General features: G+C 38.3%; 1 protein-coding gene across 1 annotated transcript in view; it reads left to right on the plus strand.

Moving 5' to 3' along the window:
• LOC124721314 overlaps positions 1 to 25,844 on the plus strand; it is a 92,303-nt gene that overhangs the window by 35,018 nt on the left and 31,441 nt on the right. The window contains exon 3 of the mRNA XM_047246226.1: positions 5,575 to 5,760. Within this exon, the coding sequence (XP_047102182.1) occupies positions 5,575 to 5,760 (186 nt within the window). The remainder of the gene's footprint in view (positions 1 to 5,574; positions 5,761 to 25,844) is intronic.

The following is a 25,844-nucleotide window of genomic DNA, read 5'->3' on the forward strand; positions in this document are numbered from 1 at the left end:
CCTGCATTGGCTACATAGTACGAACTATTTAAAATTTATCATACTGGACCACTATCAAACCTCATGACTATCTTCTGTGGTACAACAATTTAAATTTATGTTTTAAGATCTGTATGTATTAAAAATAGCTTTAAACTGTTGTGCAACTGACGTAGGGCATGAGACTCAATATTTGGATGGAATATAAATTTTAAATAAATTGTACTATGAAGTTCATCTTGAAATCTTAGTCACCACAAAGATCATCATCATCATCATCATCTTGGACAGTTTCCAGCCACTGGCTGGGTCTGTCGGGAACACAAGCCTCTCCATCGTGTTCTGTCTTTCCACCATTCCCCCTCTTCCACCTTCGTCCAGTTCTCTCCTCTTCTCGTCACACATTCCTTCACTCCCTTCACCCATCTATCTCTTGGTCTTCCCCTGGACCTCTTCCTCTCCAGTTGCAGATCAAACATCCTCTTTGGAATTCTTCCCTCATCCATTCTCTTCATGTGTCCATACCACTGCAAGGTGGTGCAAGAGCAGTTAGATGTATGGGAGGCAACGGCAGCACAATATGGAATGCATTTCTCTGCAAAGAAAAGTGAAATAACTGTCACAACAAGGAAGAAGAATAGGCCAAATGTGGATATAACTTGTGGAGGGGAAAAACTACAAGTAGTAGAGAACTTCAAGTACCTGGGAAGCATGGAAGCAATGGAAATAAATGAAAGGTGCAGAAAAGCAGGGCAGTTTTTCAAATGCATTAGGGGGCTTATTTGGAGCAAGGAGGTGCCACAGAAATCCAAGGGAATTATATACCGAACCACAAAGATCATGAAATAGAATAAATAAATAATGTTAATTTTTATTGAATTACAAATATATCACAGTGTTAATTACAAAACCCTTGTCATGTATTTAATGAGACGCCTTAGTTCACTTACATTTTCAGTACACCTGGTATGTACTATAAGTAATTTAAAAATGAAGAAAGTGCTTTATTCTTCATCTTTCCATTTAGTCACAGAAATCTTAAAAAAAAATCTGGCATCCTGACAACTATTACAACTTAGATAAGCACACTAGGCCAAAAAAAAAGAATAAATAAATAAAAATAAAAATAGAAAATAAAAAAATCCCAAGATATATCATGCTAATACAGTCTAACATCACATTAGCTTTGATAATGACCTCATTTGAGTGAGGAAGAGAGGCCATATGTTTCTTCAGCTATGCCATATGCATCTTATTGCTGCATTTCATCCACTGTTCCAAACAGGCCCAGATATTTGTATGGAATTGAGATTGGGGGATTCCATGGATAAACTGAGGCATGATTGAATGCCTGAACGTTCATCAAACTGGGAGCATAGGCATGCAGGTCTGTGAAGATGAATTTTGTCATCTTGGAAGAGAGGGTAGTATCTTCAGCATACTCATAATGAAGATGTGCAAGACAAAGCAACAAATGGTCAATGACAATGTTGAAATGCATTGTGTATTTCATATGTAAGTAGATCCAAGTCATGAAATGAAAAACATCATCAAAACATCACTTACCAAGCTTCACACACTGTGGGTTGAATGCCTCATTGGGCCATCAGTGCACTCAGTGCCTCACATCATTTGAAAAGAGGCAAAAATGTGACTAAGTGAACTGCACTGTAATCCTGCCAGTCAAGTACTGTCCAGTTTCTGTGATGATTGACCTACTGAACACATACAGCTTTATGTAGCACTGTGATCAGTGATGTTTTGTAAGGTACCCAACTCCCAGTATCCATTGCATGCAGTTACCTTTATAATATTAACTTGGACTCTGGTTGAGATGGACTGCATTCATTGACAGCATCAGTTTCTATTAGTTAGTGAAACTGGCTGTCATTGGAAGAGTGTGACATTCATCTCTGGTTCCTTTCATTTAGAATCATTTTATGACCACTGTTCTTATGTCATGGTTGTGAGTGTACCCTATCTTATAGATGTCTCAGACAGTCTGTGTCAATACACCAATAAATTGAGCACATACATTCATGGTGTAATCATGGATGCCTCTGAACAAACATCATAGCTCCTTTTTTCCACTCTGTATGTCACCATGTTGACCCATCTTTACTGATTCCATACAATGGACTTCCATGTACACTTCACTTGACTGACATGACTTATGTCAGTGATAGAGGGCCATGGGACTGCCTGGTATCAGTTCTGCAGCATATACATCACCCCAAAGTGACAAGTATGCTCCTTTAAAGGCATCACTAATATTTCTCTAGTGAGCTCATATTAATTAATTAATGCCCATTGTTGTTTCTGAAAAGTGGAGCAAAGTACAAATCTGATACCAGTATCTATAAAGCTTCAATACATTAACATTAATACATAAAAGACTCATGCACACACGTGTATAACAACCAACTAGAGTGTATTAGATGTTGTATGGATAATTTGGTGACGATTAAGCACGAATTAAGGAAGTACCTTTTGATCAACACATTCTAAGTAACTGAAGAATATCTGAACAGAATCTCTTAAAATTATTATTTTAAATCAGTTTTAATTATTGTTAGCACTTGATTGCAATAATATGTCATTATGTCAAGTCATTTCATTATATTGCTATCATTTTACAGGGTGTATAAAAAAGAATCATCCAATTCATAAAAATCAGAACTGTTACACTATTTGCTATAAGTGTGTTGGAAAGAGGAAACTCTGGAGTTTTGCATGGCTCCCACTAGGTAGCAGCAGTGTGTGCCCACTTCATTTCTAGTAAAAATGATCTCAGGTCAACAGAAAGCATATTTTGCTCTATGTTTTTCACAGTGCAGGTCAGTAATAACTCTTCAGTGTGACTTTCGTACTAGGTATGGTGTGGAGAAAGAGGTTGTTTGTGTAAAGGCAAATCACCAAGCCGTACCTGACTGTCAGACATAGACGTTGAAAGCGTGTGCCGTAGTTTCACAAGGAGTCCGTAGAAATCCATTCATCGTGCATCTCGACAACTCAATATGCCCCTGATGTCCATCTGGTGTGTGTTGCATCGATGTTTACCCATCAAACCATACAAAATTCAGCTACTGCAGGTTCTTCATGAAGGTGACAAACAACAACTTGTGGAGTTCTGTAATTTCATTCTTGGTGAGATGGAGGATGACAGTTTTCTTCCAGGCTTAGTGTTCAGTGACAAGCCAAAACTCCTTTTAAATGGAAATCTGAACTGTCATAATGTGAGAACACGGGGTACAGAACAACCACGCAAAGTTGTACAACATGAGATGGACTCTCCAAAATTTAATATGTTTTGTTCAAAGGAAAAGGTTTATGGTTCATTTTTATTTGCCGAGAACACTATTACATAAAGCATGTCTCTCGATATGCTTCACAGTTTTCTCTTCCCAGAGTTGGATACTGATTCAAATGACTTCATTTACCAACAGGTTAGGGCACTACCACATTGGCATCTGGAAGTGCGGGAATTTTTAAATCAAAAGGTTACTGAACTTTGGATCGATCGCACTGGACCGAATGATCCAGTCTTACATTACTGGCCTCCAAGGTCACCGGACCTGACTGTATGTGATTATTTCCTGCAGGAGTTTATAAAAGACTTTGTTTATCTGCCTCCATTACCAACAGTACTGAATGAACTGAGACACTGCATAACAGCACCTGTGGAAGCTGTAACTCAAGACCTGCTTGGTGCAGTGTGGGAACAATTTGAATACCACATTGACATATGCTGTGCATCTCAAGGGGGCATATTGAACACCTATAACGAGATATGAAAAAAAAAACTTTTTGAGTTTCCTGTTCATCATAAAACAAAATTCATTGTATATGTTTATTAGTTTCAGAAATACAGACATGCCAAATTGGATGATTCTTTTTGATACACCCTGTATTACTTTCCACAACCCAGAGAGACACCTCTCTGCAGCATATGACTAACGCAATGTGTTACAGTGTTCAGATGTGCTATTTCATGCAGTTTCAGGGAGATGCTTAACATAATTGTGATTTTATTAATTTGGTGACTGATCAAAGTGATGAAATTCTGTACTGTGTCATTCTAACAATTCTAATATGAAATACATATGAGTGTTGGCAATAGCCACCTTAGCAAAGGCCCCTTCTGTTTGGGAAGGAATCCAAAATTGTCAGTTTGGCCATTTCCATAAGGAAATCACAGTGCTGACAGGCATTTCTCTCTACCTTACACTGCTGCCACCTTAGCAAAGGCCCCTTCTGTTTGGGAAGGAATCCAAAATTGTCGGTTTGGCCATTTCCATAAGGAAATCACAGTGCTGACAGGCATTTCTCTCTACCTTACACTGCTGCTGCTGCTCTGCACTGTGTGAAGCTCAGATTTAAACACCTCAGATTTATACACACTAAAAAATAAAGTTAAAGATACCCTTGCTAAGAGTTCATTATTGTTTAGAGTGAACGGTTTTCTACAAAATGAAAGTAAGACCCAGGCACTTTCCTTTAGCTTAAGAGAGAATCATGAGTTAGAAAGTATAAAAATTTTAGGTGTTATAGTAGACAACAAGTTGACGTGGGAACCACACGTCAAACATTTATCTGCCAGACTCTCAAGAGTTATCTATTTAATTAGAAACTTAAAAAGACATGTCCCTAATAGTTATATAAGATCAGGATATTTTGCTTTCTTTTAAAGTATCATATCATATGGAATCTTATTGTGGGGCAATAGCAGTCACATAAAGGGCATTCTACTTTTACAAAAAAAAATAGTAAGAATAATAACTGACTCAGATAAATTAGAACACTGTAAACCCTTGTTTGTTAAATTGCAATGCCTGACCGTTATAAACTTGTACATCTATAATGTTCTATCGTATGTTAGGAACAATATTTCAAATATATCATTAAGAAGGGATGTACATAGCCATAACACCGGGAACAAATCATGTTTAGATGTACCATATCAAAGACTATCCAAGTCACAGAATTCATATTTAGTTATTGAACTTAAGTTGTACAATAAGTTAAGTATAGATTTAAAAGAGTTACCTGTCAAGCTAAGTTGTGCAGAATACTAGTAAATAATCCTTTCTACACAGTAGACAAATTTTTTGAAACTGAAAATACTTTCTTTCAACACTGTATCTAGTTGATGGCCTTATGTAATCCAAACTAAATTGTATTTAGTAATTAATGTTAAAAATGTAAGTTATCTTGACATTGTCTATTGCTTTATGAGCTGAACGACAATAAAATTTGATTAATTGATTGATTGATCATAGCTGTTCTTGCAGACTTAGGAGGTGATACCATATGTGCAAATGTAATCTCTACCCACAGAGCAGAATAACACCTAGTACTTACCACATCACTAGATCTTTCTTCAGTCAACAATTTCACTGTCATAGTCTGTTGCACCAGATGAGCTATATCTTCTAATGAACTTTCATGAAAGTGACATAAATATGGCACACAAGTTACTGTTATATGTATTTCTTATCATACCTAATTAGATAAGAACAGGAGAGAAACTGTTGTTGATGGTATAGAATTAGTCACTTTGTTAACTGATAATATCTTCTTGTTCTTATTTTTCAGTGTTCTAACGGCCTCCAACAATATGATGCGAATTTTTCCATACAATTTGTTTCCATTACATGAATTTGCTTTGGATTTGTCAAATAATCCATTCACTTCACGCTATTTTGTGATACCAGATAGACCTCAGAAGTACAAAGTACCATCTCTCAAAGAACTTGCTGCCCGAACTGTGGTTGACTACAGGTAATTTCTTGCATATTTTTTCTAGAGCTACAATATACTGATGCACAATTCTATCAAACTTTCTTCCATGATCACTTATTTTTCTTCTGAAGTATAGCCCTTTATACATTTGCTTGCTTACTTGCTTGCATTGTTCTTGCAGTATCATCTTTGTAGATTGACTGAACAGAAAACTGTGTTCCTATGAAAAAAATTTGTACTTCACTTGGTACATATATGCTTCCATCTATGAGGTAGGCAACCATTCAGAATTGACACTTAATTGTCTGTGGAAAGTCTTGGTTACAATTTAATTTGTTGACACAATTCCGTGCAACATCATCAAGTCATAGCCATGTTAGAAGGAATTATGGCATGAAATACCACAGAACAGTTATACGCTGAGGTGAAAAATTCATGGAATACCTCCTATTACTGTGTTGCACCTCCGTTTGCCCAGCTTAGTGCAGCAGCTCCATGTGGCGTGGACCCAACAAGTCGTTGGAAGTTCCTTGCAGAAATATTGAAACATGCTGCCTCTATAGCTGTCCATAATTGTGAAAGTGTTGCTGGTGCAGGATTTTGTGCACAAACTGACCTCTTGATTATCTCCCATAAATGTTTGATAGGATTCATGTCAGGTGGCCTGGGAGGCCAAATCATTCACTCAAACCGTCCACAATATTCTTCAAACCAATTGCAAACAACTGTAGCCCAGTGACATGGCACATTGTCATCAATAAAAATTCTATCATTGTTTGGGAACATGAAGTCCATGAATGGCTGAAAATGGTCTCCATGTAGCCAAACAGAACCATTTCCAGTCAATGATTGGTTCACTTGGACCAGAGGTCTCAGTCCATTCCATTGAACACAGCCCACATTATTATGGAGGCACCACCAGCTTGCACAGTGCTCTATCGACAACTTGGGTATGTGGCTTCTTTGGCTCTGTGCTACACTTGAACCCTACTACCATCTCTTGCCAACTGAAAGCAGCACTCATCTGACCAGGCCACAGTTTTCCAGTCATCTACGGTCCAAGCAATATGGATGAGGAGAGAAGTTTCAGGTGGTGTCGTACTGTTAGCAAAGGCACTTGTGTCAGCTGTCTGCTACCATAGCCCATTAATTCCAGATTTTACCGCACTGTACTAGTGGATACCTTCATCATATGTCCCACAATGATTTCTGTGGTTATCTCACATAGTATTGCTTGTCTGGTAGCACTGACAACTCTACACAAACAGCACTGCTCTCGGTCATTAAGTGAAGGCTGTGGTGAGAAATAATGCCCAAAATTTGGTATTCTAATGATTCCCAAAATGGGATGTCCAGTGCATCTACACCAGCTACCATTCCATAATCAGATACGTGGCAGATATGATACACGAGTTGGGACGGACGTGATTTAAGCAAAGATGTTTTTCGTCACGGCGAGATCTATTTATGAAATTTCAGTCACCAACTTTCTCTTCCGAATGTGAAAATGTTTTGTTGAGCCCAACCTACATAGGTAGGAATGATCATCAAAATAAAATAAGAGAAATCAGAGCTCGAACAGAAAGGTTTAGGTGTTCGTTTTTCCCGCGCGCTGTTCTGGAGTGGAATGGTAGAGAGATAGTAAGATTGTGGTTCAATGAACCTTCTGCCAAGCACTTAAATGTGAATTGCAGAGTAATCATGTAGATGTAGATGTAGATGAAAGTCCATTAATTCTTGTCGTGTGGCCATAATCATTTCAGAACCCTTTTCAAGTGCATCATCTGACTATAAATGACAGCTCTGCCCATGCACAGCCATTTTATACCTTGTGTATGCATTACTAATGCCATCTGTGTATGTGCATATCTGTATCCCATAACTTTTGTCACCACTGTGTGCAAAAAATAGTCAGCTGTTACATCAATACTTAGAAATAAATGCAAGAACTAACCACACAGCGGTGGGGAAATAAGGTATCAAAAACAAGACATACATATGTGAAACTTAATGCCAATCTGAATGCACATGGGGCCAGTTGTGGTGAGAAAAACAACATTGGCAACTAATACTGTGCATAAATAAGTATCAAAAAATGTAACAAACAGGAGGTCACACAATGAACATTGATTGTGTACATGAGGGAAGCATGCAGACATAGTATTCAAAAATTTATGCAATGCACAGAATAAAACAAATAATACTACAGAATATTCATATTTCATGTGGAATGTTAACTGGTACAATTACTAAACATTAACCTTGTATCAGTTTTAAATCTTGAAATTCTGGTGCCCAACAGCTTTCAGAAACAGTGTCTGACAGCTTCCCAATTGTCACAATCAATAGATTTGTCTTGCTACCACAGTTTGTGTTGTTGTGCTATCTGTCAGATAGAGGAAATCAGATTATTATTTGTGGGGACTTGAATGTTGATTCACTGAAAGAGTGTAATAGGAAGAATGACCTGGAAGACTTGCTCGGTTCTTTCAATTTGACATCTGTCATTAATTTTCCTAATTGGGTAGTAAAGGACAGCAGCACATTGATAGATAACACTTTTGTACACCAAGATAAGTTTAAAAACATAAATTCATGTCATTTTGAGAATGGCCTTTCTGATCATGGTGTCCAGCTAGTTACAGTATATGACATAGCTCCATTCAGTAATTCAAAACTACCCTGCAAAGTTGTGCGTTCAATTAAAGACTCAACAATTAGAAATTTCAGGGAAAATCTTCAGCAGTTAGACTGCGATGAAGTGTACTAGGAACCCAATGCTAATTTAAAATATAACTTATTTCATGATACACTTGTAACATAATTTGAAAACTGTTTCCCCAAGAAAGTAGTTAAATCTAATTATAAGAAACCATGCAAAAAACCTTGGCTTCCTAAAGGAGTAAAAATATCTTGTAACCACAAAAGGGAACTGTATCTACCAACAAGAAAGAGTAATGGCCCAGAAACAGCCAAATATTATAAAAACCACTGTGCTACATTAAGAAAGGTTATTAAAAAGTCTAGAAGTATGTGCATCATGTCTGCGATTAATACCTCTGATAACAAAATCAACCAGGTCACAAATTTTTTTAAACCTAGTGCTGGTCTGGAGCAGGTGACGGAGGATTTAGGATCACTTTCCAAAGATTTCACTAAGGAAGACACTGTGGTTATAGTGGGTGGGGCAGGTAACAGTATTGACAGAGATCCTGGGTACAGTATAGAGTGTGACCTGGCGAAGATTGCATCAGCATCGAAGATAACTAGTGTTGAGTTTGTATCTGTTCTTGGGTGCCATGACCGACCTCATTTGAACTGTTCTGTCAAGAGAGTTAATTTGGAGCTGGAACGGCTGCTCATGTCGGGTGCGGGGTCACACATTGGTGTGGTTCATGTTGATTCTCTCAGTAGGTGGGATTATACTAGGCATGGCCTTCACCTCAACAGGAAGGGGAAGGGTAAATTGGCTGGGGAAATAGCAGGAAAGTTAAAAGGGGGAGGCACTGTCATGAGTGGTAAAATACCAGTGGTTATAGGATTCAGAAAAGACCCTTTTTGAGGGTAGGGAGGACAAAAAGAAAGCAAATTTTAAGAGAGGTTAGAACTGAGACAAACCTTCAGTTTGAGAAAGAAATCAAAAAACATAATTCCAGCTTATTACATCAGCATAAACAGCCATTGGTTAAGAATTTTCAACTGTCAGCAGATATTTTAACTCCACCCAAATTTAACTCAGTCAATGAGAAATGTCAGCTATCTTTATTGCATCAAAATATTCGAGGACTGAGAAATAAAATTAATGAATTAACTATCTGCATAGATGAATTAGAGTCTTCAAACCCAGCTGACATAATCTGCCTCTCTGAACATCATGTGACCACTGGTATAGAACTTTTAAGTGTTACAGGGTTTAGGTTAGCATCTCACTTTTGTAGATCAGAAATGGAGAAAGGAGGAGTTGCCACATTCATCAGGACCTGTCATAAATTTAAGAACATAGACATTCATAAATTTTGCCTAGAACAGCATATGGAAGCATGTGCAACAGAATCAGAATTTCACAAAAAATCCTTCATAATATTAAGTGTATATCGAGCACCTGCAGGTAACTTTAATCTGTTTGTCAACCACCTTGAAGCTGTACTGGCCCATTTAACAACCAAAAACAAAGAAATAGTGGTTGCTGGTGATTTCAATGTAGATTTCCTTAAAGACTCTCCCAATAAGAACTTATTTGAGTTAGTGACACTATCATTCAACTTAATTCCCACTGTAAAGTTCCCCACTAGGATAGCCACTTGCTCACAAACAGCCATTGATAATATCTTTATAGAAAAGTCCAATGAACAAAATTATATTACAAAACCAATGGTCAATGGCCTCTCAGACCATGTCATGCAGTTCCTTCTGTTAAATGTTAATACTGAACGGGATATAAAATCTGTTAAATCTGATTTCAAGAGGGTAATCAGTAAGCCAAAAATTGATTATTTTAGGACACTGCTCAGAGACATTCACTGGACTGATGTTTACAGTGCTCATGGCATGAATGAAAAATATAACATTTTTGCTAATAAAGTGCTTACCTTATTCGAACACTGCTTTCCCCCAAAACTTACCAAGGTTAGAGAAAAGTCTACAAAGAAGCCATGGATTACTCGAGGAATAGGGGTATCTTGTAAAACAAAAAGAAAACTGTATCTGTCAATCCGAAACATTTCCAATGTTGATGCTATAACACATTATAAGAAATATGGCAAAATATTAAGGACTGTAATACAGATGTCAAAGCAAATATATTACAAGGAAAAGATAGTCATATCAGATAACAAAAAAAGACAATATGGGATATAGTGAAGGAGGAGACCGGTAGAACCAGACATGAAGAGGAAGAAATAGCATTAAGAGTAAATGATACATTGGTGACAGATGGGTATAGTGTTGCAGAACTTTTTAAGAAACATTTTATAACTGTTACTGAAAAGATGGGGTTGTCAGGTTCAGTAGATGCTGCTATGGATTACCTTAGACCAGACATTTCAAGTAACTTCCATAATATGAATTTGACCCTCACTACCCCAACAGAAATAATGTCCTTCATAAAATCTTTAAAATCAAAAAGCATCTAGTGGGTATGATGAAATATCAACAAAGTTAATTAAAGAATGTGATTCTGAGCTAAGTAACATATTAAGCTATCTGTGTAACCAGTCATTTATTAGTGGAATATTTCCTGAATGGCTGAAATATGCTGAAGTTAACCCACTGTTTAAGAAGGGAGATAAAGAAATAGCATCAAATTTCTGTCCAATTTCACTGTTGCCAGCATTCTCAAAAATTTTCGAAAAAGTAATGTACAGTCATCTTTATAACCATCTTATCTCAAATAACATATTGTCAAAGTCACAGTTTGGATTTCTAAAAGGTTCTGATATTGAGAAGGCTATCTACACTTACCGTGAAAATGTGCTTAATTCATTAGACAAAAAATTGCAGGCAACTGGTATATTTTGTGATCTGTCAAAGGCATTTGACTGTGTAAATCACAATATCCTTTTAAGTAAGCTAGAATATTATAGTATAACAGGAAATGCTGCAAAATGGTTCAAATCTTATATCTCTGGCAGGAAACAAAGGGTGTTATTAGGAAAGAGACATGTATCAAGCTATCAGGCATCATCCAACTGGGAACTAATTACATGTGGGGTCCCACAAGGTTCCATTTTGGGGCCCTTACTTTTTCTTGTGTATATCAATGACCTTTCATCAGTAACATTACCAGATGCCAAGTTTGTTTTGTTTGCCGATGATACAAACATTGCAGTAAATAGCAAATCAAGTGTAGTCTTAGAAAGATCAGCCAATAAAATATTTGTGTACATTAATCACTGGTTCCTAGCCAATTCTTTGTCACTAAACTTTGAAAAAACACACTACATGCAGTTCAGAACTTGTAAGGGGTGTCCCAAGAGTATATGTCTAACATATGATGACGAGAAGATAGAAGAAGTGGACAGTGTTAAATTCTTGGGATTACAGCTTGATAATAAATTCAACTGGGAGGAGCACACCGCAGAACAGCTGAAGTGTCTTAACAAATCTCTGTTTGTAATGCGAATTTTGTCAGACATAGGGGATATAAAAATGAAAAAGTTGGCATATTATGCTTACTTTCATTCCATAATGTCATATGGGATTATTTTTTGGGGTAATTCATCAAGCCAAGCTAAAGTTTTCCGGGCACAAAAACGTGCAGTGAGAGTTATATGTGGTGTCAACTCAAGAACATCCTGCAGAAGCCTGTTTAGGGAACTAGGGATACTAACTACTGCTTCCCAATATATTTATTCCTTAATGAAATTTGTCATTAAAAATATATCACTTTTTCAAACCAACAGCTCAATTCATGGAATCAATACTAGAAATAAGAATAATCTTCACAAGGATTTAAAGTCACTTAGTCTTGTACAAAAAGGTGTGCATTATTCAGGAACACACATTTTCAATAACTTGCCAGCAGCCATAAAAAGCTTAACAACCAATGAAATTCAGTTTAAGAGAAGCCTAAAGGATTTATTGGTGGCCAACTCCTTCTACTCCATTGATGAATTTCTTAGTAAAACCAACTGATTTGTATATAAGTACAACATAACTTCTGCACAATTTCAGTGCAGTAATGTGTTCATTGAAAATTTGTGTGTCTGTGTGTGTGTGTGTGTGTGTGTGTGTGTGTGTGTGTGTGTGTGTGTGTGTGTGTGTGTTAGTATAATCTAACTTCTGCACCATTTCAGTGCAGTAATGTGTTCATTGTAAATAAGTATTACAGTAGTTGTATTACCTTATAAATAAATAAAAAAACTTTGTTATTTTAAATTCAGTGCATTAGTATTTGTAAAATGACTCTTAGTGTTCATTAAAAAATGACGATCATTCCACTTGGGACCTGTGGAATGGTACATTAGCTTATTTGTTTTAGTTGTAAATATTTGTCATGTATTGTTATTTTTCTGACATGTTCCACATCCTGGAGGACCTCCTCACTACGGATCAATTGAAATGAAAGTAAATCTAATCTAATCTAAAAACGATTTGGCATATTATTACAAGGGAGACAGGGCAACGGAGAGTACAGGATGACAGCATTACCATCAAAGCGAATGGAAACTTGACAAACAACAAGCCGGAAGTCAAAAACGTTTTGAATGGTCATTTTTTAAATGTTGTAGAGAAAATAGGATCTATATGTTCATTAGAAGAAGCAACGCAGTTAATGGAAGAGGCCTTACCCACACAATTTGATACAATTGGAATTCCCACCTCTGCTTCTGAAATTAGGAAGATGATAAACTCTCTCAAGAATAAAAGCTCACATGGAATTGATGGCATTTGCAGCAGGATAATAAAAGCTTGTTCCCAAGAGATAAGTGGGATTCTTAGCCACTTATGTAATAGCTCTCTGAGCAGGGTATTTACCCAGATAGAATGAAGTATCCCATTGTTAAACCACTGCATAAAAAAGGGGATACATCTGATGTCAACAACTACTGCCCAATCTCTCTTCTGACTGCCTTATCCAAAATTCTTGAAGAAAGTAATGTATTGTAGAGTAGCTAAAAATAAAGTTTTAACAAAATGTCAGTTTGGTTTCCAGAAGGAGTTTTTCAACGGAAACTGCCGTATATACTTTCATTAATGAAATATTAAATGCTCTGAGTAACCGGAAGTCACCCGTTGGGATATTTTGTGATCTCTCTAAGTCTTTTGATTGTGTTAGTCATTGAATACTTCTAGATAAGCTCAAGTACTGTGGTATGAATGGGACAGCGCTCAAATGGTTTAAATCATACCTAACTGGAAGAGCGCAGAAAGTTGAAATATGCAGTTCACATAATATGAAAAAAACTGGTGAATTCTCAAACTGGAAAACAATCAAGAATGGGGTGCCGCAAGGTTCTGTCTTGGGTCCTCTGCTGTTCTCAATATATATTAATGACTTGCCATTCTATATTCACAAAGATGCAAAGCTGGTACTTTTTGCTGATGATACAAGTATAGCTATCACACCCAAAAGACAAGAATTAACTGATGAAATTGTAAAAGGATGTTTTTCAGAAAATCATTAAGTGGTTCTCTGCAAATGTGCTCTCATTAAACTTTGACAAAATACAGTATATACAGTTCCACACAGTAAATGGAATGACACCATTAATAAATATATACTTTGATCAGAAATCAGTAGCTAAGGTGGAATATTCAAAATTTCTAGGTGTATGCATGGATGAGGGGTTGAACTGGAAAAAACACACTGAGGATCTGCTGAAACGTTTGAGTTCAGCTACTTATGCTATAAGGGTCTTTTCTAATTTTGGCGATTTACATCTCAGTAAACTAGCCTACCATACCTATTTTCATTCCCTGCTTTCGTGTGTCATCATATTCTGGAGTAACTCATCATTGAGTAAAAGAGTGTTCACCGCACAAAAATGTGTAATCAGAATAATTGCAGGAGTTCATGCAAGATCATCCTGCAGACACTTATTTAAAGAGCTAGGGATCTTCACTGTAGCCTCACAATATATATATTAACTTATGAAATTTGTTATTAACAATCCGAACAAATTCAAAAGTTTATTTATTCGTTCGGCATATACAAGGCAAATATTACAGTGGCATTACAATCCACCAGGAAATTACAACACTACACAATGCTACTTATAGTTTTGAGCCAATCTATGGCTAGGTCAGGCAAGTAATGTCTGTCCTTCAGTTCACCACTATATCCTACTACTTCACACACCAGTAGGATTAGATGTTTGCATCTTCCCACGCTTGTTCTATAGTGATTTAAGGCAACCCAGAGCTTCCGAGGGAGATCAAAACCATTTATCTTCTTGCTGGGGTCATCGATAAGCTTTTGGTTCTTGTGTGTCCCTTTGCGCCATGATTCCCCCCAGGCTAGCTTTGGGTCGAAGTCCTGTAATTCCCTGCCAATCTTCCAAAAGGGGGACCTAGATTTTAGCCTGTTGATGGGTGATAAGTTTTGATGTATAGGGAGTTCTGGATTGTGTTCGATCTTCCTATACATTCTTGAGGTCGCCATGGAGTGCCTTATATCAGGGGGTTCTATGTTGGCAAGGACTAGGAGCCAGTCACATGGGGTAGCCCTAAGTGTGCCTGAGATAATTCTTATCGTCTCTTTCAATTGGGTGTCTACTTTATTTACGTGCGCACTTTTCGCCCAGACTGGTGAACAATATTCAGCCACACTGTACACGAGGGCTAATGCTGACATCCTTAGTGTATTAGCTCCGCACCCCCATGATGTTCCGGCCAGTTTAGACATGATGGCATTTCGAGATTTTAATTTCTGTTTGGTGTCTTCCAGATGGGAGCTAAACGTTAGTGTACGGTCTAATTTTACTCCCAGATATTTGGGCTTATCTTCATGTCTGATATGCCGGTCATTCAGGGAAAGCTGTAGTTTCCTGCTTGAAGCTCTGTTATTAAGGTGCATTATGGTACTGGTCGTTTTATTGGGGTTGGGATGCAAATGCCACTTGAGGTAGTAGGTGTTCAGCGCTTCAAGGTCCGCTTTCATTGTTTTTTTAAGATCTTCGAAATTTTTGCTTTGGTATGCGATGGCCAGATCATCCGCATACGCAAATTTACGCGACCTGGTGCTCAGCATATCAGTTATGTATAAATTAAAAAGGGTCGGCGCCAGGGCTGACCCCTGCGGCAGGCCATTGTTTATGACCATGTTTTTGCTGCTCTTTCCATGGAGGTAGACCTTGATCATCCTGTCTGTCAGCATGTTCTTTAGTAATGTGTATGTCTGATTGCATTTGATAATTTGAGTAAGCTTGAGCAGTAGTCCTTCGGTCGAGACAGTGTCATAGGCTGATGTAAGATCTATTAATACGAGACCTGTTTTCAGCTTGTTCTGATAGCCTTTCTCTATATATGTTGTAAGGGACAAAACTTGTTCACAGCAGTTCCCTCCCACACAGAACCCTGCTTGATAGTCCGGGAGGTTCGCCTCAATGTATGGTGCTAGTCTGGCCAGTAATGTTCTCTCAAATAGTTTGTAAGAGGTACAAAGCAGTGAGATCGGTCTATAGTTCTTTGGATTATCTCCATCCTTCCCCGGTTTCAGTACCGCTATTACCTTAGCTTCTTTCCATAACGTCGGGAGTGCACCTGATTTAATACATTCCGTGAAGAGCTTGGCCATCCATTTCCTCCCAATGCATCCCAGCTCCCTCAGAAATTCTGGGAGGATTTCGTCGGGTCCGGCTGCTTTCCCTGTTTTCATTAGTGTTAGGGTCTGGGTAATCTCCTCGACGTCTACTGCTTTGACAATATCTAGATTAGTTGGATTATTGGCTAATTCCTTGGTTAGGTTCCTGGAGATCCTTTTCTTCACCTCAGTCTTCAGGCGTATTTTGGAGGTCTGTTTCATGGCAGTCGCTATTTCGGATGGGCCCACACCCGCAGTCGATCTTCGTGGTGTTGTGACACCACCCAGTTTCCGTAGTAGACCCCAGCTCTTCTGCAAGAATGGGTAAAGTCCAGATTCTCCATTGCCATCTTCCACCTTTTCCTACGTTCCTCGTTCATAGTGTTGATCAGTCGTTCTGCAGTCTCGTCCTCCCCACTCCTCTCATACTGCTCTAACAATGACTCACACTCCTCTGACCAGCAAGGAATGTATTCCCTCCGGGCCCCTCGGGGGATTGCCTTTAGGGCCCGTTTATATATCAGGTTTACAAACCTTTGGTAGTTCTCTGGACTTGGTGGAATTCGATTTATTGTCTTGTCAATAAAAGATTTATATTTCCCCCAGTCTGCTTTTCTCAGATTCCACTGTGAAATCGGGGGGGCTCTTTATGATCGGGATGGAAAGGCCGATCTCCACAATAATCGGGAGGTGTTGGCTCCGTGGGAAAGCTTCGAGGACTCTTCTTGTAGCTTGCATCATTAGTACGCCCATTGCGCCGCGTGTGACAAAGGTCAGGTCAGGTGTCGTCTTTGTGCCCCATACTTTTGAATTAAAGGACGCTCTGTCCTTGGGATCAAACAGGAGGTGTAGGTCCCGTTGTCAGCCCAGTCACTTAGTCCAATGCCTTCCGGAGTGGTTCTCTGATGTCCCCATCTGGTGTGCTGGGAATTAAAGTCGCCGGCATAGATTGCTGGATGATTAGCCTGCGGTAAGTTTCCTATAGGCCATTGCTGCGAAGGTGGTTTGTAGACATTGTAGAATGTCATCTCTCCCAGTTTAATGCCTATTGCGTGTGGAACCGATTCCACATTGTCCTCGAGGTTTCCTAGAAACTCATTTTTCACCAGGGTCGCCATACCATGTTTGTTGTGTCCTGAGTATCCCACAATGGTGAATCCTGGTATGCATAATCGTTCGATGTTTTCAACCGTCAGATGTGTCTCCTGCAAGAGTATGACACTTAATCTTTCTCTTGTTACAATTTTTTCAAGGATTTCTCCTTTCGTCCTTGTGTAGCCTTCTATATTGAAGTGGCACACTCTCACCATCTTCGTGGAGTCATTCTGCTTCTGAATCGTTTGCTTCTTGTGGGCCGGGAGGCATTTGAGCGTCCGGTCACCGGAATTGTGTAGACTTTTTGCCATTGCATTTTACTGCAACGTTGCACGGGGAGCACCATCTTGGAGGTTGTCTACACATCGCTCCCCAATTCAAAAGTAATTGGCTACAACACTAGGAGAAAGGATGATCTTCACTACTCAAGGTTAAATCTAAGTTAGGCTCAGAAGGCGGTAAATTATGCTGCCGCAAAATTGGTCACTTACCTAATAGCATCAAAAGTCTGACAGATAGCCATATAGCATTTAAAAGGAAATTAAAAGAATTTCTGAATGACAACTCCTTCTACCCACTAGATTAATTTTTGGATGTAGTAAGTGGGTAATTTCCCACCCCCAACCCAAAAAAAAGTCTTGTAATATTTTGTGTAATGTAATATTTTGTATATACACCTTTTATTAACCTGACACATTCCACATCGTCCCTCAGAGCTACCCATTCTTCTTCTCCTGTATTTCTTTCCCCCATTCCTTTCAATTGTTCCCTTATGCTCTCCCTGAAACTCTGTACAACCTCTGGTTCTTTCAGGAGAAAAGATGAAAGGAGAAAATATAAAAATGCAGTAAATGAAGCAGGCAAAAAGGAATACAAACGTCTCAAATATGAGATCGACAGGAAGTGCAAAATGGCTAAGCAGGGATGGCTAGAGGACAAATGTAAGGACGTAGAGGCTTCTCTCACTAGGGGTAAGATGGATACTGCCTACAGGAAAATTAAAGAGACCTTTGGAGATAAGAGAACCACATGTATGAACATCAAGAGCTCAGATGGAAACCCAGCTCTAAGCAAAGAAGGGAAAGCAGAAAGGTGGAAGGAGTATATAGAGGGTCTATACAAGGGCGATGCACTTGAGGACAATATTATGGAAATGGAAGAGGATGTAGATGAAGATGAAATGGGAGATACGATACTGCGTGAAGAGTTTGACAGAGCACTGAAGGACCTGAGTCGAAACAAGGCCCCCGGAGTAGACAACATTCCATTGGAACTACTGACGGCCTTGGGAGAGCCAGTCCTGACAAAACTCTACCATATGGTGAGCAAGATGTATGAAACAGGCGAAATACCCTCAGACTTCAAGAAGAATATAATAATTCCAATCCCAAAGAAAGCAGGTGTTGACAGATGTGAAAATTACCGAACAATCAGTTTAATAAGCCACAGCTGCAAAGTACTAACACGAATTCTTTACAGACGAATGGAAAAACTAGTAGAAGCTGACCTCGGGGAAGATCAGTTTGGATTCCGTAGAAATATTGGAACACGTGAGGCAATACTGACCTTACGACTTATCTTAGAAGAAAGATTAAGGAAAGGCAAACCTACGTTTCTAGCATTTGTAGACTTAGAGAAAGCTTTTGACAATGTTGACTAGAATACTCTCTTTCAAATTCTAAAGGTGGCAGGGGTAAAATACAGGGAGCGAAAGGCTATTTACAACTTGTACAGAAACCAGATGGCAGTTATAAGAGTTGAGGGACATGAAAGGGAAGCAGTGGTTGGGAAGGGAGTAAGACAGGGTTGTAGCCTCTCCCCGATGTTATTCAATCTCTATATTGAGCAAGCAGTAAAGGAAACAAAAGAAAAATTTGGAGTAGGTGCCGATGACATTGTAATTCTGTCAGAGACAGCAAAGGACTTGGAAGAGCAGTTGAACGGAATGGATGGTGTCTTGAAGGGAGGATATAAGATGAACATCAACAAAAGCAAAACGAGGATAATGGAATGTAGTCGAGTTAAGTCGGGTGATGCTGAGGGTATTAGATTAGGAAATGAGACACTTAAAGTAGTAAAGGAGTTTTGCTATTTGGGGAGCAAAATAACTGATGATGGATGAAGTAGAGAGGATATAAATTGTAGACTGGCAATGGCAAGGAAAGCGTTTCTGAAGAAGAGAAATTTGTTAACATCGAGTATAGATTTAAGTGTCAGGAAGTTATTTCTGAAAGTATTTGTATGGAGTGTAGCCATGTACGGAAGTGAAACATGGACGGTAAATAGTTTGGACAAGAAGAGAATAGAAGCTTTTGAAAGGTGGTGCTACAGAAGAATGCTGAAGATTAGATGAGTAGATCACATAACTAATGAGGAAGTATTGAATAGGATTGGGGAGAAGAGAAGTTTGTGGCACAACTTGACCAGAAGAAGGGATCGTTTGGTAGGGCATGTTCTGAGGCATCAAGGGATCACCAATTTAGTATTTGAGGGCAGCGTGGAGGGCAAAAATCATAGGGGGAGACCAAGAGATGAATACACTAAGCAGAATCAGAAAGATGTAGGTTGCAGTAGGCACTGGGAGATGAAGAAGCTTGCACAGGATAGAGTAGCATGGAGAGCTGCATCAAACCAGTCTCAGGACTGAAGACCACAACAACAACAATTCCACATCATTGCGAAACTTATTAGAAGTTGGCTCAGTGAATTTGTGTACAATGTGTAAAATATAAATTTAAAAGAAAGCTCAGGCTCTACAGTTTTGCTTCATGCCTTCTCTCACAGATGCTAATTTTTACGATCAACAGTGTATGTAGTTTTTGCAACTATATTGTGCCAGATTTGAACATGAAAGTCTTTCAAATGTGCTATCATGGAAACCTTGTTCTATTTCTGTGTGACATCCCTGCCATAGCAAATGATCTGCACAAAAAGTATATTTTCAGCACTTCGCAGAAGGCTTTCACCCCTACCTGCATTCCCGGTGTTGAAGGGCCACTCTCCCTCTTCCACATCCAGCAAGTAAGCTCATTTTATGTGTATCAGTGTGGTGTGGTAGCTGCACTGGCTGTTGTGTGGTGTAACAAGTTACCAACCAATAACAGCTCACTAGCTGGGAATAAGCAATGTTTCCTTGATTCTGATCAAGCATATTCTTTGAGACTTGGTGTTTCCATTTAAAAGATTGGCAATCAATATTGTTGCTGGATACAGTGCATCAGCAATACATGCAAAAAGATGAAACTAAGTTGTAAATGACACAAGAAAAGGTGGCAGCTGGGCTTATTTGTCACATATTGGCTCAGTCCAGAACACGTCACATTAACTTGCATTTTTTTCCATTCCTGCCACAACCTAGCAGTAGTTGTATTATAACTGCATGGTGAAGCTAAACATTGTAGGTTGTGCTGGCAATGCTGGTAGTAGATTTCTCTGGTGCATTTTAGTACTGGTAGTGTATTTCCTCTTCATGTCTCCCCTCTTTGGAATGGCCTAAACTATTGTGTTAACTGTGCCATCACTCACAGTGCAAACTGTCTGTCTTACGTGCCACTTATAACTTGTTCAGACAGATCAAATGTCAGTAGGAAAAAAATGGGATGAATTCAAGTGAGACATCAAGAGCTCATATTTCTATATTTCTAAAGAACATGTTATCTTTTCTGACAACATGTAATTGCTTGTACTAGTTTAAAGACATTCAGCTACCATATTTACTCGAATCTAAGCCACACTCGAATCTAAGCTGCACCTGAAAAATGAGACTAGAAATCAAGGAAAAAAATTTTCCCAAATCTAAGCTGCACCTGAAATTTGAGACTCGAATTTCAAGGGGAGAGAAAAGTTTTAGACTGCACCTCCAAATCGAAACAAAGTTCGTCCATGAGACACAGTTTAGGTTGAATGGATGAAGATACAGCTACAGTAGTTTGGTTCGAGTCGCAAGCTTAGCAGTTAAACTTTACCAGGTAGCCATTTCTATGCGTCAGGTGCTCTGTCTGTACTTATATGGGTTCCCTTCCTTTTTCACGTGCTTCGTCTGGTTTGAATTGATTGCTTATTTTGCTTAGATCTGATAAGTGCCATTCTCTTTGTTATAGGTGTTTATGTCACTCTAAGCTGAAAATGCATTATCATACCTTGTCATGCACTGTTTGTTGCATTCAGATAATTAGTGTATACGACCTGTTGCCGCTCACGGCATGGCTTGCTTTTGAGCACTCTACTGCCGCTTACAATAAAAAGAAGAGAGGAATTGTCTCATTAGGGAAACAATGGCAAGGGACTGCTATTTGTTGTTACTTACACTGGTGCTTTCTTTGACAATGATCAACAGGAACCAAATAATAGACTGCGTATGAAAGATGATGTTCTGAACGAGAGTTAAGAAAAATTTTTCTCCATTTGAAAATCTTTGCAGATGCCTCTTTAGTACATTGTATTCTGCAGAGAAATTAGAGTCATCTTAGATTTAAAAATCTAGTCAGTTGTCATGCTTAATTTCTGACTGTCACTATTCAGCATAAGAATAATACAAATATAAACATGACATGGTATGTATGTTCTTCCGCATTTGCTGCTGTCTCACACTAGTTTTGTAGTTTATTAGGCAGACAGCATTTAAATGAGATAGCAGCAAATACAAAAGAATACATGCCATAATGTTTACATTCTTCTACCTTTTTTTTAATTTATTTACTGACACAGAGGTTTTGGCGCCAGTATTTATCTTTATGCCTGCACAGCATGCCTGTGTAGCGCTACACATATTCGATGGCAGAAGTTAGTTGTGGCAGCACCTACCAACATTTTTCAGAACTTCTGCTTACGTTGCACTCGCCTACAAAAACCAGGAAAAAAGTGTGGCTTAGATTCGAGGAAATACGGTAATTGTTAACCAAAATAATGTCTTTACCTAAAGTGAATATATATTGTATACTTTTTTTGTCTTTCATATAAATATCTAAAAGGTAATATTGTATTCTGTAATTTGCAATATCTGTCCTACACATATTTTTAAAGAGACATCACACAAAGTGGCAATCAGTCAGCAGCAAGCATTCAAAGATAGCAGTTACTGTGGTTGTGTGTTCAGTTGGCACAATGTAAGTGCATAGGTATGTGTGGCTGTGCCTGCAAGCTTGTGTGTGTGTGTGTGTGTGTGCGTGTGTGTGCGTGCGTGTGTGCACACGCACGCATGTATGTTTGTTTGTACTCTAGCTCAGTGCTTTTCAATCTGTGGGTCGTGAGTCCAGGACTTTCCAAAGTCTTGTTCGGTGGCCACAGTTGCGGGAGGAAGCAGTAGCAGCATAGCCGATAACATATGCTTCATGATAATCATCTGCTATGGTAGAAATGTTAAACAGGAGTGACAAGGTTTTGTGGAAGAACATTGTAAAGACTCTCACATTCAGATTTGGTACTTATTTGTAGTAATGACTATGAAATTAATTTAAACCTGTTGAACAATTCAAATTGACAAAGACTTGCAGTGGTAAGATGTGACACAATGTCCATCAAACTTATCTAACACCTAAAAAACCTGACTAGTGTGGCAAGTGTCAATAAGCCCTGTTCAGACCATATCCATGAGTTCACCTTTGAGAGGTTTGTGGGGAGAGGAGAAAGACCACATTAATTTCTGGGTGGAAATGGCTTTCTCAGGGCAGCATCTTGTGCTGCACTGACAATTTAGTTTCCATGCTGATCATCTGCGCTGGTAAAAATATCACACAGAACTACAACAGCTCGTGAAAGTGCATTTAAAAGATGCTCATGTCGAAATGTGATACAAAATGGCTGCAACAACACACACACAGTTCATCTGCAGGACTTTGCTCCACAGTTACTTGAATGAATTTCAGTAACTGTGGTTTGAATCAAACAATAGATCACTAGGATTGGCACCAGTTAAATAAGGCATCAAGTACAGCAGTTTCTCCCAGGTGGATCTAGGACTCTTGAGCTCACCTTAGATTATAATTGACGCACTGTGTGTTGACATTTCTATTTTTCATAGCTCTGTGGGTTGATCAGGATTCCAACAAAATCTTCATTACTTCTTGCCTCAGAGCATTTAATATTTCATTAGTGAAAGTATATATAGCATTTTTCATTTAAAAACCCTTCTGGAAACCAAACTGACATTTTGTTACAACTTTATTTTTACAAAGGTGTGAAGCTACTCTACAATACATTACTTTTTCAAGAATTTTGGATAAGGCAGTCAGAAGAGAGATTGGGCTGTAGTTGTTAACATCAGATGTATCCCCTTTTTTATACAATTTTTACAAATCTGTGAGGTTCAGGCTTATTTTTCTGCCATTTGTTTAGTTGTTTCACCTCCTAGTCCTCATTCCATATTGTTATTGCTTTATATCTGTAAGGCACTCAGCTGATCATTTTCATTTGTTATTACACTCCTTACATTAATACACTAACATTTTACATTTGTGATGGATTTTATGTTTTTTACGTATTTCTATGTCACTTGAGTCCATAATGTATCATATATGTGATGATTTACTTAGCTTGGTGTATGTTACCATTAATTTTTATCATTATTGTTCTGCCTTTTATCCTTTGTTCATTCATTTTTCTATGTTCCATTGCTCTGTTTCCTAAAAATATCACAAGGTATTACATATTTGAGAGTTAATTAGCCTAATGGCATACCACAGCTCATTCATATTCTATTACATTTTTAAATGGAGTATTGCAAGTGCTCGGACCAGTCAGTCCAGATATTTTCTATATCTATGATGATAATGTCAGTCTGATTGCTCATACGCTACTGGTGCCTGTGCTGCACCATGTCTCCAGACCTCTGGCATGGCCCTCCAGTCAGTTGTTGTTGGTATACATACTGTGCAGCTGCCTCACGGCGCACAGAATGAGTGCAGAGTTTGTTCTTGGTTTTTGTTTCCTTCATCCCACCTGCCCGTATATTACACTTTTAGGTCAGTTTGATTCTTAGACCCTCCCCATTTTTCTAGTTGCATCAAGTACTCTTGCACTTACTGAACCAGTCATATTTTATACATTACCAAATGCACTAAGTGAGTTGCCTTGTTTCAGTAGTCTGCTCTTTTGGTTTTTACAGGTATGTCATATTATATTTCTTCCCTCCTTATGCCTAAAGATAAGATTTTAAAATCCTGAAACTGCTCACTGTTTGAATACATAATTAGTGCAATTGACATGGATCTCTCTAAATTAATATAATGTAGATTGTTTTTAACTATATCATGTTAACAATAAGTAAATGCAGCACCTGAGAACTATTTCAGGAACTGATCAATAACTAAATGAATGAGATACAGTGAGTAACTTTGAGAAATTTGAAAAAGATCTATCTCTTTAATAACTGACTCTACAGTGGGATTCGCTTAATGAGCATAGTTCAGTTTTCAGTATTACCTGCAATATGAAACACTCATTCCGTGAAACATATTTTCTGTAGGAATTCACTTAAAAATAGGATAATGTGTTCCAGTCTGAAAAAATTAAAACAACTTATAAAATAGTAACATATTATACAATAATGTATGCTTGTTTTTATAAGACTGTTGTCTAAAGACATTTGTTTTTGCCTTCTCCTCAAATGAGTTCAAAACACAGTAGACAGCTAGTGAAATGAAGCATCTCTTTATGTATTGGTTAATGGGCAGTTTTATTAAATTCTTGTTGGTTAACAGTGACAACTCTAAAATGGAATTTTGGAATAGGTATTTCAAGACCATGAATTAATATGAGTTAGCAGATCATGGAATATCGTCACAGAGAATTTGCAACATTGCCAGAAAGGCCAGAGCAGAAGTACTGGAGACAACAATCGCAATGCGAGAAGTCTTGCTAACAATAATAGGTAGGAAGTGGTGAATGACACTAATAATTTCAAAGCTTTCCTTTTCAGCTGTGGATATTCTTCTTTTCTCTTCACCCAGATGTCAGTCTCTTGCATGTTAAATGCCATTTTAAACATGCCATCAGTAGCAAAATCTATTTGTGTTTCATATTTGTGCTCAGATCAGCCAGTTGTACTGACATATCCAAAAAAGTATTTAGTATCTGTCTATGCCCATTTTCACCTTCAGGGTCCAGCTCAGGTTGATACCTTAAAGTTTTTCTTCCAAATCATTATAGGAACAGAAAGCTGACTAAATCCGGAGATAAATTCTGCCGAAATTTTTACAGAGGCGCAATCCGTGTTCAGAAAGGATAGATTAAATAAAGTAGGTGGTGGTGTGTTTGTGTCTGTTGGTAGTAGTTTATCTTGCAGTGAAGTTGAAATAGATAGTTCCTGCAAATTACTATGGGTAGAGGCTATACGCAACAGCCGTGCCAAAATAATAATTGGCTCCTTCTACCGACCCCCCAATTCAGATGATATAATAGCTGAACACTTCAAAGAAAACTTGAATCTCATTACAAATAAGTACCCCACTCATACACTTATAATTGGTGGAGCCTTCAGTCTACCCTCAATTTGTTGGCGAAAATACATGTTCCAAGCTGGTGGAAGACAGAGAACATTTTCCGAAACTGTACTAAATGCTTTCTCTGAGAATTACTTTGAACAATTAGTTCATGAGCCCACGCAAATTGTAAATGGTTGCGAAAACACACTTTACCTCTTAGCTACAAATAATCCTGATCTAATAGAGAGTGTTATGACGGATACAGGGATTAGTGAGGGCAAGGTCATTGTAGCGCGGCTTAAAATGATATAAACCAAAACCACTAAAAATAAATGCAAAATATATCAGCAGATAAGAATTCTCTT

This window comes from Schistocerca piceifrons, chromosome X, assembly GCF_021461385.2.
Source record: "Schistocerca piceifrons isolate TAMUIC-IGC-003096 chromosome X, iqSchPice1.1, whole genome shotgun sequence".
Lineage (NCBI taxonomy): Eukaryota > Metazoa > Arthropoda > Insecta > Orthoptera > Acrididae > Schistocerca > Schistocerca piceifrons.